Source organism: Canis aureus, chromosome 16 (assembly GCF_053574225.1).
Source record: "Canis aureus isolate CA01 chromosome 16, VMU_Caureus_v.1.0, whole genome shotgun sequence".
NCBI lineage: Eukaryota > Metazoa > Chordata > Mammalia > Carnivora > Canidae > Canis > Canis aureus.
In genome coordinates, this window is record NC_135626.1 from 48,940,782 (window position 1) to 48,955,562 (window position 14,781).

The 14,781-nt window shown below is 52.8% G+C and overlaps 1 protein-coding gene across 2 annotated transcripts; it reads right to left on the reverse strand.

Annotated features, from left to right (window-relative positions):
- Positions 1 to 508: 508 nt before the first annotated feature.
- LOC144286850 (angiotensin-converting enzyme-like protein Ace3) lies at positions 509 to 14,067 on the reverse strand. Of its 2 annotated transcripts, XM_077853877.1 has the most exons (15): positions 13,910 to 14,067; positions 13,675 to 13,811; positions 13,126 to 13,284; positions 12,760 to 12,847; positions 12,413 to 12,556; positions 11,424 to 11,615; positions 11,212 to 11,309; positions 10,961 to 11,133; positions 10,429 to 10,652; positions 10,161 to 10,305; positions 8,214 to 8,312; positions 7,628 to 7,750; positions 3,371 to 3,555; positions 2,412 to 2,836; positions 509 to 826 (listed from the first exon to the last, which is right to left on the reverse strand). In XM_077853877.1, exons 1-14 carry the CDS (start codon positions 13,995 to 13,997, stop codon positions 2,427 to 2,429), a joined length of 2,265 nt encoding a protein of 754 aa, XP_077710003.1. In that variant the 5' UTR covers positions 13,998 to 14,067; the 3' UTR covers positions 509 to 826; positions 2,412 to 2,426. The 2 variants fall into 2 exon arrangements, with proteins under 2 accessions (XP_077710003.1, XP_077710002.1); XM_077853876.1 differs by having other exon boundaries at positions 10,161 to 10,652.
- Positions 14,068 to 14,781: the final 714 nt, after the last annotated feature.

Genomic DNA, 14,781 nt, shown 5'->3' on the forward strand with positions numbered 1-14,781 from the left:
GGCAAGCTCAACGCGGCCCTGGCCCTGGGAAAATGGGGTAGGAGTACATACGAAGGTGTACAAAAAATATACACAATAAGGTACTTTCTTCAGGGGCCTGAGAGGTTTTTTTGTTTTGTTTTGTTTGTTTTTGGTTTTGTTTTAGCATATAGGCACTGCTTAGGGGGAGAACAGATTGAAAACCACCTATTAGTGAGTGACCACTGAGAAAAGTGTCTGAGTACTGATTGAAAATGAATACACTAAAAGAGCAGATGGGAATGGGGTGAGGTTTATTGAAAGAGGCTTCTTAAAGAGGAGGATTATTATTCACTGAGCATCTCGGTGGTCTTGGAGCTTTGCAGAAGGTCCAATGAACAGTTTTGAGTCAGGCCTTGTAAGTCAAGCATTCAAATGGGGCATACACCTTAGGCAAAGGCCAGTGGTGGAATCAGGGCAAGTGGGCTAAGCTGGGGCCTGGGAGAGGTGAGGTTTGGACAAAAGAGAAATTGATAAAGACCCTCAGATGCCATTTTGAACATCTAGATTTAATTGATGGACAACGAAGTTCTTAAGCAGTTAGACACGAAGGAAATATTCCAGTGAAAGAAAATTTACAATGGCGGGTGGGGGAGAGAGGATGGACAAGGAGGCTCAGTGAGGTTTTTGCTGGAGTCCAGATGAGAGGCTTGGAGTCCCGGGCTGGGTGTGCCTTTGCCACGCAGAGCCACGATGCCTGATGGGGGCCTGGTTGGCCACTGTGGCTGGGGAATGGGAGGGCTGCAAGTGTGGCCTCCTAGGGGGGCAGAGTTGTCCTGGCTGCCCCTTGTTGGGGGCTGCAGACTGGCTGTGGATGAAAGGTGGGGCTGTTTCTCGTGGGCTCTGAGGAAGGACTTGGGCAGTAGGATACTCATTCATTCACTTTCTCATTCAAACATTTTCCAAGTCTCCACCACATTATCTGGAACTGTGCTACCTGAAGACAGTAATACAGGGACACAAGACCCTCTGGGTGTCTTGCCCTTACAGAGCTAACAGCTAGTAATGCAGATAAATGAGGACATTATAGCACAGTAAAGCAAAAGCAGTGACAGAGACATCAGTCAAGACTGCTGTGGAGCCTGTAGCTGGCTTGGCCTCAGTCAGAACTCAAGATGAAGACTTCTTGAAACGTGGGGCAGAGGTAGGGTCCATGGAGATCTCAGCCTGGTCCCTCTTATCCCCTGAACTCTTGACTGTTGGGTTCAGATCATTAATCTAGAGAGAGCCAGTCCTACCTTTTGACCACCCTCCCACCAACTCAACTGCAGCCTAGTGCCCCATCTCTGTGATTACTGGCTATGGTGCTTGTTGCCTCAAGACTCCCCTAATCTCTCACAGGCACTGATTTGCAGCCTCCCCAAGAGCTCCTTGGGGCCTGACTCCCAGACTCAAGGAGCCCACATATATTGGATGTGGCATCCCCATGGTGATAAGACCCAGGCTAGAAAGAAAGGGCTAGAAGGGGAAAGAGCAGAGGCTTTCTCTCTCTCTCTCTCTTCTCAAGTTTGTCCCTTCCCAAATGTCCTCTTACAGCTCTCTCCATCCTGTTTTTCCCTCCTCCACTGAGCCTGGAAAGGTGCTGTTTGCCCTGTGCTTGATTCCCAGGGCAACAGTCCAGGCAGCAGGTGTGTGTGTTGAACAAGGCCATCTCTGGAGCAGAGTGGCTAGAGATGAGCTTTGTTTAAATATTAAATAAGTCAATTATTAATCAAGCCTGGCTTGGTGCCCAGCTACCCACTGTCTCTATTTGGGAGGGCCTGGACTGGGGCAGGGAGGGCCGTGGGATAGTTTGTGAGGATACTTGCATCTCATGAAGCTGACAAGCAGCTTTTGGGGTTGGATTATGCAGCTCAACACAGAATAGGCCAGAGAATCAGCAGAAAGATGTGCTGGATAGCATATAGAGCACAGTACTTGTGAACTGGGCACCAGTGATGTGTACAGAATGTCCAGTTCTACATTTTATACAGGGACTGAAGCAGCGTCCTGTTTCTAGCCAGAAACCTTGGGCACTGCAGTCCTGGCCCAGCCCCACAGCTGGGCTCCTGAAGAAAACAAGACTGTGTGAAGAAGTCTGGGACATGAATTGGGGTAGGAGATGGATTGGAGGGAGACAATCACTGGGTCACTAAAACCATGGTTCCTGAGCCCTCCCTAGGGGAAGGAGGTTGGTCTGGCATCCAAGGTACACATGGAATCACACAGAGTCAGTAGCTGGTGCACATGGCTTCACATACATCAGTTCCATACACACAATTACAAACCCCCATGTACCCAGATCTTCCACAATTGCACCCACTGCAGTTAGACACTATGCATGCAAGTTGTCCCCTCTCCAGCGCTCTAGTCCTCTCTGCATTGGTCACCCTCCTCTTGCCCTCCAGCCTCACCAGTCATACGGGTGTCTAGTCCCAGCTCCACCATTCAGCTCTCATCCACGGAGGCTTCTTGTAGTGCTGCATGAAAACCCGAATGGTCAGGCTGATTGAGCACAGCATCAGGATGAGGCAGAGGCTTAGCAGGATCCACTGTCTTTTGGCAACTAGATGGGGGTCCATGGCTATGCCCAGGAAGTAGGCCTTGGGCTGTGTCTCAGGTGCGCTGGTATCTCGGGAACCGCTGGCCTGGGCTTCCGTGGCCGGAGCATTGGTTGCCTGAGGCAGTGACTTTTTTTCCAGGAAGTATAGCCTGTAGGCCAGCAGTAGCGCTGCCAGGAACATGATAAAGCTGAGAGCCAGCAGCACCCACTGCCCATATTTGGCCTGGTCAGGGTCCAGCTCTAGATTCAGAAATGCCACCTTCTCTGTGTCTTTTTCTGTAGAAGACATGGGAGTCTTACAGAACAGATAAAATGAGGAAGGGAGCCCTGGGGTGTCCCCTGGAAGTCAGAGTACCTGACTGCCACTGGCCTCCTCCCTCAGCCTCAGGCACCTACCTTCCAAGGCATAGGTGAGGTCATTGCCCTGGAAGGAGAGTGAGAAAGAGGAGTAGAAGGGAGAGGAGGGGGAGATGGACATAGCTAGCGCTCCATCCCCATGGTGCCCAGTGGTGGCTCCGTGCAAGGTTCAGGAGAAAAGAAGCCCACTCTGTGCTCAGATGCCAACCTGGCACTCTAACTGAATGCTGTGCAAGGAAGCAACTGAGCCAGTGGCTAGGCCATGGGCCGTGGTCTTGCCAAGGCTGCATCAGGTGCAGATTGGGTCACGTAGGAACAATGCTGTTGTTTGTTGGAGCCAGGTCATAGACAGACTAAGGGTTAAGGCTGGATTGGGGTGGGGACTGGCACAGGGCAGGCTAGGGTAGGGCTTGCGGCTATACCAGAGCTGGCGTCAGGGTCAGATTATCAAACCTTCAAAGGTACAGCTGAAGTCTGGCCAGCCCAAGATCTCCCCCTGCCGCACATTCTCGGTGACCAGCCAGTTCAGCAGGGGCTTGAAGTAGGTCATGAGGGCCTTTGTAGACATTTGGGTCTGCCCAGTTATCTTCTGCAGGACTTCTGGCCAGGGCTTGCTTGAACCCAGCTTTAGGACATCCCTGGGAGAGTGGATACAGCTGTGAGGCTGTGTGGGAGCATCAGCTGGTGTTGCTGAGATTCCCTCAGTGTGCCCAACCCTGCCCTATGGCTCAGGGCATGATCCTGGAGTTCCAGGATCGAGTCCCACATTGGGCTCCCTGCATGGAGCCTGCCTCTCCCTCTGCCTGTATCTCTGCCTCTCTGAGTCTCTCATGAATAAATAAATAAAAAATCTTAAAAAAAAAAAAAGATTCTAGAGAAGTTCAGGAGAAAAGACATCTTCCCATAGAGCGCAGTGCAGTGGATAAAATCACAAGCTCTGAAATGAGACTGACCTGGGTTCGAATCCTGTGGGGCCTCAGGCAAGTGACTTAACCTATCTGAGTCTCAGTTTTCATATTCGTAAAATGGAGATAACAGCACTACTTCCTCGGACTGGCATGATGATTAAATAGACACAATGCTGGGATCATAGTAGGCAGGCAATAAATGTTAGCTGCTTGTTATTGTTATTGCCACTGTGATGATTATTATTCTCCTGGACTCAGATAGGTATAAAGTCTTGAGGCGCTGTTTCCCATAAGGTGCTCTGTGTCAGTAGGGGAGGAGCCACTCCCTTCTGGTCTCACAGGGAGCGTTTGAGAGGATTAGGGAGATCGAGAGCGTGGGATGTGTTCTGTGTACTGCCTGGAGCACTGCACAAATGTCAGCTGTGTCTCAAAGTACGCCAGTGTTTGGTGGCAAGGGGACCAGCCTGAGGTTTGGTGGGGGCACAGAATGTGCTGAAGCCAGGGCTCTGGGCTGCTCCCCACCAGGGCCCCCTATGGAGACAGTGGGGGGACATTCGTTGATCCTTCTTAATCTGTATCCCCATCTAACCAGGAAAGAGATGGGCTCTAGAGACCCACAAGTCAGACCATGGAGTCTAGACAAACAGGAACAGCTTCAAGATTCAGCAGTGCTACTTATGGGCCTATAACCTCAGGCCATCAACTCATCCCCTCTTAACCTCAGTTTCTCTATCAGTAAAATGGGCCCTATTAATATCCGCCTTTCACTGTGGTGCAGATCAAGCCACATGTTGGTGGTGAAAGAGGGCTTTGTAGCACGCACATATTTGCATGCATCGCTTCATAACCAGAAGAGAAAGATTGACGGGGAAACTAAAATTTAGTGGACCCTTGACAGAAACCATGAGAGATATACATAGTTAAGATCCTAGAGAGGGACACCTGGGTGGCCCAGTGGTTGAGTGTCTGCCTTCAGCTCAGGGCGTGATCCTGGAGTTCCGGGATCAGGTCCCACATCGGGCTCCCTGCATGGAGCCTGCCTCTCCCTCTGCCTGTATCTCTGCCTGTCTCTCTGGGTCTCTCATAAATAAATAAATAAATAAATAAATAAATAAATAAATAAATAAATCTTTTAAAGAAAGATCCTAGAGAAGTGCAGGAGAAAAGTTATCAAGACTAAAAGAAAAACAAAACAAAATCTCACAACTAACTGCAGGTAAGAGGATTTTATCAGATACTAGGTCCTGGGGGCAAGGAAGGATCTGATGGGGGATGAAATTTTCAACCATTGGAAATCTACCTATTTGGAAACAGTCCTTCAGGCTCGGTGGGACAAGAGGTTTGACTAAAGCCCAGCTCACAGCCAATGTGGCCAGCATGCAAGACTGGCAAAGGTGGCAACTGGTCACTTCCTGGAACCCTCAGCTCCAAGATGCCAGCAACGGGCCCCATGGACAAGGTCAGGCCTACCATGGCTGGCCAGACGAGCCAAGGGCTTTGGGAACTTGGACCAAGTCCACCTCAACTCTCCATTCCCAGAAGAACCAATCCAGAGCAATCACATATAGGAAGATGAGTCAAATTCTAAGATATATTAGGTAAAAGAGCAGCCAAGAATCTTGCCCTACCTCTTCTCCTCCACAAGTACTCATTCCCCCCCCACACACACAACCTATATTCCACTCTGCTGCTGTCTCACTTCCCCAAATCTCACGACATCCCCCTTTCTCAGAGCCCTCTCCTTTGCCCTCTGCCCAGAAGATATCGAGATAGCATTCAAAGTCCTAAATGTGGAACTTGGGGTCTTCCCTGGAATCCAGGGGTTTGATGTCAATGTGTGAGGATGGATGAGCAATGACCAGTGATGACTCGCAGGGCCTCTACATGCCTTGGTGCCAAGTCAGATCCTGTGAGCCTTGTGTGGCCTGGTTTGGTGGGGTGGTGGTAGGAGAGGGGAAAGTGAGGATGACCGAGGTCAAATGTCCCACCAATCAAGTGGTGAAGGCTCAGCATTAAAAGTGAGTTGATGTGTAGAAAACATGTCTGCTATTTCTTGCACGCCTGCTTTGGGGGACAGAGATCCCTCCTTGGTCGCCTGACATGACCTCTTCACCCTCTGCATGTTCACCAAAGCCCTTTCCTACTGCACCTGCTCCTTTCTTGTATTATGGTATTGATTTATCCTGTGGCCCATTGCCCCCTGCTGGACACAGGGTAGGCTGATTGGCATGTGCACAAGTGAATATTTGCTGAATGAATAAATGATGGGCAGCTAGAGACACGAATGCAGAGAGCAGAAAGGCCGCTCATGTTCCACACATTCAGGAAAGCTCAAACATGGACAGTTGGCTACAATAAACCCCCGTAGTGTGAAAAGATGGAAAAGCGAACAGACTAGGTTGATAATCAGCATGCGAGGTGCAGCCCTCCCTGGGAGCAAAGCCAGGGAGGGGATCAGTCCTGCAACTCCATCTGGCCTAGTGGTTACTGACAAACTGCGTGGTGGAATCACAAATATGCTCATTAAATTCACAAAGGATACCAAATGATGCGGCTATATTAATCCTCTGGGATAGAGGAGTAAAACTCAAGATGACCTTGACCAATTAGGGCAATGGATCTACTGAAATGGGCTGAAAATTAGTGAGGAAAAGACCATGTCAGTGGTTGGAGCACTGATTTTAGAGCCAGCAGACCTAGACCTGCTAGGTCTAGCTGCTCTAGACCGAGATCTAGAGACTTAGATCTAACCTCGGACCAGACCTGTATCCCTTGATTAGTGGAGGCAATAGCATGGATGAGAATGTGTTCTACAGTCCATTTGAGGCTCAAAGTCTGATTTTGCATTTGCTAGATGAGTGATGTGCAATCACATTATTTCTCTTAGCTTTAGCTTCATTATTTATGAAATGTGGCTAATCATATCCACTTTGCACGTTATAAGCTGCTAACGTGAGACCTTGTAAGAGTGCTCCTGAGAGAGCCTAGCCTCTACTAGCAAATGCTTCCCACCATCGGGTCAGCCTCCCACCCTTCCATGTTTGCTTCAGGACCAAAACCAACCCCACAGAGGCAGGAACGGAAAGGATGGCTGGAGGCAAAGTGCAGGAAAAAAGATTGGGGGTAGGGAGTCGAAGTGGACTACATGCTGACCAGAGCACCCTGAGGTTGGTGTGAAAGCAACTGGATCAGCCTGGGAGCTGGATGCAGGCACCTCCAAGAAGAGGTGGGAAAAGCAGTATGCACCCAAGGGTGCATCAGATGCTGCTAAGGGTAGGCAAACACCTTGAGAGGAAAGGATGAAGGGATTCAGATGAAAGTCTGAAGGCTGAGGCAGGACTCCAGCAGTGGCTTCCCACCTGGGATAGTCTGATTTATTGGTATGTGTGAGTGTGAGTCTGTGCATGTGGGTGCATATGTACACACGTGTGTGTATGTGTGGTGGTGACTGTGTGAAGTTTGCATGTGAGTGTGTGCATGTATGTGGGTGTGAGAATGACTCTGTGTATGTGTGTGTGTGAGAGACAGAGAGAGAGAGAGAGAGAGAGACAGAGAGAGAGAGAGAGGGCAGGAGGGGCTAAGCCATTTCTCTTGACCATAAAGGGGCTACACAAAAGGAAATGGACTCCAATTACTGTAGGAGAGACTACAGTATGACACAAAGACAAACTTCCACCAAATTATAAGGTCAATGAGGCTTGCTCAGGGTGCCTAGAGTGGCTTAGGGAGGAGAGGGGGCCAGGGACAGGCTTCCAGCCAGCGGCAGAAGAGTTAAGAACAAGTAAGGAAGGAGAGCACTCACTCCAGGAGCTTCCCAGCCTTCTTGGAGTTATAGATGTCACACCGGTGCAGTGGCCCTATATGGCCTGAGGCCTTGCACAAAGACTCGTGGAACTGGAACTGGAGCACGAGGCTGAGGAAGTACCTGGGTAGAGAAATGTGAGGGCAGGCTGGGGAGCTGGTGTCAGGAGTGGGAAGCCCAGAGCCATTTGGAGCCTGGCAACTCCCACATGCAGTTGTCCGAGGGCTCCGCTAGGGCCCAGTCTTGCTGGGCAGAGGCTCCTCTGGCAAGGTCCCACATTAGCCTGGCCTGAGAATACTGCAGGGGCTCTCCTTCTTAGCCTTGCCTCCTCCTCTCCTGCCCTCCTCTTGGACAGCAGGGGTGCTTTAGAATATTCCCAACATCTCAGCCCTCCATGTGGGACCTGATCTAAAAGCCCAAATTATCCCAGGGTGTGGCCCTCAGGAGGCTCTTCAATCCAATGGAAGAGATGGGGGAGGGGAGACAGGGAGACCTTTGGATCTAGGGCCTTCCTGGAAATCCTCAGCCTGATTCCTAGGCCTCCAACTCCCAGAGCTGGTTCTGCTGGCAGGGCCCAGACTGTTACCGTAGGTAGGGCACACTGGCAGAGATGTGGAACTTGGCACCAGGATCAAAGTCCTCCTCTGTTCGAGGGATGGGGGGGCACAGGCCCTGGTACTTCAACCTGCCAGTGAGAATAGGATGCTAGTACCACCCAGCTGGGTTCTCAGAGCCTTACCCTTCGACATATTTGCACAGCCATCAAAACTGGACTCAGTGGGCACAGGACACTTAATGCATTTTTAGAGATTAAATGAGTTGAAAACACATGGGATTGGGAATCAGAATCAAATAATAACAGTAGTTAACACTGACTTCCTCTGTGGAGGAACCATGTTAAGACACTGACAGCCTTGGTTCTCAGGACATGGGAGGGAAGGGGCTGGGCAAGGTCTTGCTTCTAATGCTAACAATGGAGATGGTTACAGACCAATCAACAAGGTCGTGGCATCTGGCAAGAAGGGCCAAGGAGAAACAGAATAGCATCTCTGTGGCATAGCACTGTTATTATTCCCATTTTACGGATGAGGAGACCAAAGTTTAGAGGTCAGGGAACTGGTGGGAGGTCGTAGAACTAGTCACTGGCAGATCACATTAACTTTCAAGTTCAGGTCTGGCTTTGTACTTCTGTGCTGTGTGACTGTGCAAAAGTTAATGATTGTCACTGATCCCTGTTGCAAAATGTTGTCTGTAAATGGGATAAAATTTTGGGGAAGGAGACAAAGCCTATGAAAGGTTCTCATCGTTTGATTGTTGGTGCACTGGTTGCCTCCAAGCCATTCTCTGGGGCTGCCAGACAGTCAGAAGGTGGCTCCCAGTTGATAGAGCCTTTCTTGTTCAGGTCCAGGAAGTTGCCACCTCTGTCCCTTAGGCCCTGGCTTCCATCATTGATAGTGGTGGGTGCCATTGACCCTGGGAGAAAAGGGGCCCCTGCAGGTACCCCAGATGGCTGGTAAGGTTGCACTTAGAAGGGTACAAAGTCAAGACTCTGCCAACTTCACTAGTGAGGACTGGACTTGAATTTGGGGTTCAGGGTAGGAGAATAAGTGGATAGAGAAAGGAGCACCCAGCTTTGCCACCCTGGGTTGCTGTGTGACCATGGGCTGGTCACACATTCTTCTTCTGTGAATGACCACGGGATGTTGCACAGGTTCAAAGAAATGTAAAGGCCTCGTGCAGAGCTCGCAGCCCCTTCACAGCCACTCTAGACCATGCTGTGACTGGAACAGGTCAATCTGAGTGAGGCCTGGTGGAGGTGGAACGCCCTGGCCATGGGCACTCATTATCCCATCAGACCGCCAGTGGTTGGTAAGGAAATGCAACACGGATGCCCCTCACTCAAGAGTGGTGCTCCCTGACTGCTGGTGGGCTCTTTTGGCAGCCAGTTCTCACCTTGGACATGCCTGAGGTTGCTAAACCAGAGGCAGTTGTGCATGTGTGTTGGGGCAGCAGGAAAAGGGGCGGTGGGCCTGCCTCTCTCCCATGGGGACTCCCTATGGAAGGGAAAGAGCTCAGCCGCCATGCTCCTGCTAGCCCCACTAAGAAGGGAATAGGAAGGGAGAGGAGGAGCAAGTGGGCCTCCCTAGTGGTCAATGTTTTATTCTTGGAAGAGCCCAGGTGCACCCTCATGTGAGCTTCCCAGCCACCCAGGAGCAGACAGGGCCACTTCTAGGGACCCTAGAGAGGTGAAGAGGTCTGCTCAGTGCTGGTGCCAGATGCAGCGTGAGGCCTCATAATTGCCCATGCTGGCCCTATCCACTGTAGTACAGACGCTTTTATCTGGTGACAGCAAACAGCCAACACTACCCCTGATGGTCCCCAAGTGCCACCAGCGTGGCACACCTAACACTGCCCTCCAAGGAGAGGCAACAGCTTCCTACAGCAAATGGGCAGTGTCCTTAAAGCTGCCCGGAAAGCCTCACCCACCAGGGGTGGGAGGGGGCGGAGAGGCCCGGGCAGCCGTCCTCCCCACCTGAGGTTCCACCACTCCTGGTTGTAGACATTCTTCTGGATGGTGCCATCAAAGACCTTCCAGCGGAACAGGTCCATCAGGTAGGAGAAAGGGATGAAGGCAATCTTCTCCAGGGCAACGCTCATCAGGAAATTGACCTCCTCCTCTGGGGAAGGTGGGGCAGTCAGGGGGTGGCTCCTGGCTCTCCCTCCCTTTAGGCTTGCCCAGAGGGCCGGAGCTGCAGCCTCAGGCTTGGTTGCCCTGCTACGGTCCTCTTGGTTCCCGTCACCTGAGTCTTGGTGCTGGTGACTGAGAAGGCCTCTGTTGAGCAGGTGCTTGTGGGAGGAGGCTGAGAGGGTGATCACTGACCCCACGGCCTCTTCAAAGGCTGGGTTGGCGCCTGCGCGGAAGATCACAGAGAGGTTCCTGTACTGCAGGAAGTACTGGATATGGCCCATCTGGTGGAAGATGGAGAGCAGGTCTTCTACGGTCACCTCGGTGCACTTCTTTATCCTAGGGTTAAAGGGCAGGGGTCAAGGAGCATGGGGAGGCCCTGGGAGAAGGGGAGGTCTCTCCATTTGGACTCCATTAAGGGACTGGGGTAGTTGGGCTGGAGACCACCGAGGCCTTGGGTGCTGTCCCTTCTCACTCCAGGTCCCCTTCACCCACGTGCCAGCTTGCATCCCCCTCTGCTGCCTGGCTCCAGCCCTGCTCACACCCCTCCTCACACACCTCCCAAGACAGGCAGACAGAGGGAAAGCGGATGGAGTGGAAGAAGAGTGAGAGTGGGGCAGGAGAGTGGTGCTGGCGCAGGGTGAGACCTGAAGTCCCTGCCATTGTAAAAGTCCCAGGCAGAGGCATGGCATTCCACCTCCCGCCCGTCGGCTGGCCTTTCCATCATCGAGTTTTTCCAGAAGCTGGGAGGGGTAGAAAGCATCCCCAGGGAGGTGAAGAACTTTTCAGCCTCTTCGAACATTTTTGAGGGCTTCCAGTGCTGTGGGGAAGAGTGGGTACATGGGGCTGTGCCCGGGGGTGCAGAACAGGCAGGGGCAGATGGAGGCAGTATACTAACCTGGCTTTTCATGATCTTTGTGATATCCTCAGGGGGTTTCTTTGGGAAGGGCAGGACCAGGTCTAAGATGTTGACCCAGGACTGAGCCCACATGTTCCCTGGAAGGAGAGTGGAGGGACTCAGGGGAGGCAGGAGACAGTTTCTCCCTTTACCAAGTGCCAGCTGGGAGGCCGACTCCGCCCAGCCCACCCTGCCACCAGCTGGGGCTTTACCCAGAAGGTGGGCAGGGATGGGCCCCCTTGGGTCGATGATCTTGGGCCCGTAGTGGCGATGTAAGGCCCGGCGCACGTAGGCGTGGAGGTTCAGGTAGAGTGGCTGCAGCTCCTGGTAAAGCTGCTCCAGATCGTCTTCTAGCGTTTCAGACTCATACTTGGACCGCCACAAGGCCCCCATGTCTTTGTAACCTAGGGCAGGAGAGAGGCACTCACCACCCACCCTCCCTTCAGTCCTGGCCTGGCAGGCAGGAGACGCAGGCACTTTCTGGGGGAAGGCACTTGACCTCCCTCCCCCTCAGGGTCTTCATCTGCCAAATGGGCAGCGTGTCTCCCAAGGTCACCGTTTCAGATTGGATGAGATCAGGGGTGGAAAAGCACTTAGCAAAGTACACCCTCGGTGCTCCTCACTGTGCCTGGTTGAATAGGACCCAGGTAAGGTCTGGGTCCTCATACCCACCTTGATCCCCACCCGTCCAAGCCCTAAGACCACTGGACTCCTTTCCAATCCTCCCAAAGACTGGCTCCTCCCATCGTGGGGCCTAGGAGGCTCTTTCACTTCTTGTCTGCCTTCTTTCAGGCCTTGGGGAAATGTCTAGAGGCCTCCCCTTCTCCTCTCTCAGCATTTGTCCAGAGATGTGCATTTGCACAAATCTTGTCTGTCAGACTGTAAGCCCTACCTAGGAGGGCAAGGCATCTTTTCTGTCTTTTCACTTATGTATCCTTAGAACCTCTCCAGGACCTGGGACACAGCAGGTGCTCAAGCAATGTTTGCAGACCAATGGTGAATGAGCCACCTTTGCTTCTCCCAGCTGCAGGGCTCAGGGTCCCCATCTCCAGGTCCTACTACTGCCTTGACTCCCTGCAGACTCTGCTTTGCCCTTCCACCAAGGCCTGTGCTGTGTGCTGTCTGCACAGACTGGGCTGGATGGGTTGGTGGCAGGGGTTTGGGGGGTTTGGGGGTGGTGGTGGTAGTGTAAGGGCCTCACCGTTGAGGTTAGCAGCCTTGTTGCTGAGCTGCACATAGCGCTCAAAGGTGATACGGAGCTGACGACCCACAGCACCCCGCCAGCCCTGCCAGGCCCACAGCAACTCCTTCTGGTCGCGGGAGGTAGCCATGACTTCTTGGAGGTCTGTGCCCAGAAAAGCCAAAGTAGGACCCACCCACTTCTGCTTGTCTTCTGCCCTCACCTGCCTAAAGCAGCCCCCCTACCCCCACTCTCCAACAAGTGAGTGCGGTTGGGGCAGGGAGGCAATGGGAGTCGGGGTAGGCTCGTGGACAGGGCTGCTGCCAGAGACTTTGCAGTTGGACAGGGGACTGGGCTTGGGTGCTCACCAGGCTCCAGGGGCATGCAGGGTCCCTCATTCAGGCACACCTGGGCCATGCTGTATGTCGTCTCCATGTAGGCCAGAAGCTGATTGTACTGCGGGAGCAGGTGTCACCTAGGGCAGGCCTGTGCCCTGGGGCCCACCCCCAGTGCTAGCCCCACCAGCTGGGAGGGGTAGGCCTGAGGCAGCTTCCCACCAGCCTCTGCTCCTCTCCTCCCCCAGAGGAAGCTCTGGCCCTGCCTGCCAACCTCCCTCTGCCCAGACACCTCTGCTTCTCGCCCGGCCAGCCCGGCCAGCCCGGCCAGCCCGGCCAGCCCACCCACCCCTGGGGTGGGGAGCATGTGCCTGGAGACCTGGGGGCTCCGTCCATCACCTCCTGGAGCTCGTCCTGGGGCAGGGCCGCCTTGTCTATGTTCAGCAGCTTACTCAGCAGGCGCTTCACATCCGGGTCCTGGAACCTGGAGGTCTTAAACAGGCGGGCCTGGGTGCCAAAGTACAGCATGTGCTTGGATCTCTCTGAGTCCTTGTGCAGCTGGAATGAGGGTCGCCGTACTTACCATGTGAACGTGGTGGAGGGAGAAAGGGCCCACATCGAGCTCCAGAGTCACGCCCCCCCCCCCAAAAGCATCCTCTGAGGGTTCAGAATCACTGAAGATTTGCTACAAGAAGGGAAGGAGTCTGGGTCCTTAAAAGCAAGGAGATGATATTTATGAGGGGAAAGAAACAAGAGATTCTTGCTCAGAGAGCTTTGGGGGCCACCAAGAGGCCCAGAGCTTGCAGCCTGCTTTTACATGTCCTTTAGGGATTCCCTCTTTCCTCTAGGTCTGGACAGGGGCAGAAGATGTGGATCCCGCCCCCCCCCCCCCCCCCGATCCTCGAGAAGAGCAAGGAAGAAGGGGCTGGAATTGAAGTGGTACCACACCATCTCCTCCCGATTTTTCTTGGTGATGTTGGTGACATAGTTCCAGGTGGCCTCCATGAACTGGCTCCACACAATTTGGGCAGTTTGGTCATAAAACTGCAGGAACGCCTTTGCCACGGTCTCATTGTAGAACCTGCCTGTGGAGAAGGAGGTGGACATAATGATGTCCCGGGAGGGGCCTGCCCCTGACTGGTCCCCTTTTCTGCTCCCATATTTCTTCAGGTCTCAGCCCCACCTAAGCTCTGATGACCTTGGTACTGAGCCATGGCAAGAGCTGCCCATAACAGAAGAGAACAAGTAGGAAAGGTCCATGGCAAGTCCATCTTGTGCCCATGACCAAGAGAACAGCTGAGCTGAGTGAGGCTATGGGCCAATCAAGGTCCAGCTCCATATTGTGACATCAGGGGCTGAAGGCTTAGCCATGGAATGTCAGAACTGGAAAACCCCCACCCACCTTCTGGTCCAGCTGTTCCCATTTTACAGGTGAGGAGACTGAGGTCAAGTCATGTGACTGGGTTCACACAGCTAGATAGTCACAGAACCAAGGAGAGAACCAGTGCTCTTAACTTTTAAGCCAAAGCTTCTTCTAGTCTATTTGGTCACCTTTCCTTGGTGACCACCCTTGGACCTTGGCCAGGGATTGAGGAGACCCTCGCCCTCCACAGGCTGGTCTCTGAGAAGGTGATGATGATAGGATGATAGATGAATGGATGAGTGGATGGATAGATGTATGGAAGTGACATCTCTGGGTCTCTGGAATCCAGCAGCACAGCTGTCTCTCCCTGTTCTTCTGACTTGACCTCCTATGTTCTCATTTTTGGCCTCCTTCTCTCTTACGGCATGTGTAATCTCTCCTGGGGCAATGCAGGGCCCTTCCTCCCTTCCCCTGGTCCTTATATCTGTTTCCCCAGGGATAGCGTGATGCTATGAGTTTGTAGTCCAGCGGAAGCACAGAAGGCAGAGGGCTGTGAGGGCTGTGGGGGAATGTGTGGCTGGTACTTTCCATTCGGGATGCATGTGCCAAAGTACCTGAGCCTGGTTTGAGCACCAGGTGGCAGGACCCTGGCTCTCTGCTAGCCTTTGGTGACTCATCACTAGCCTGACACA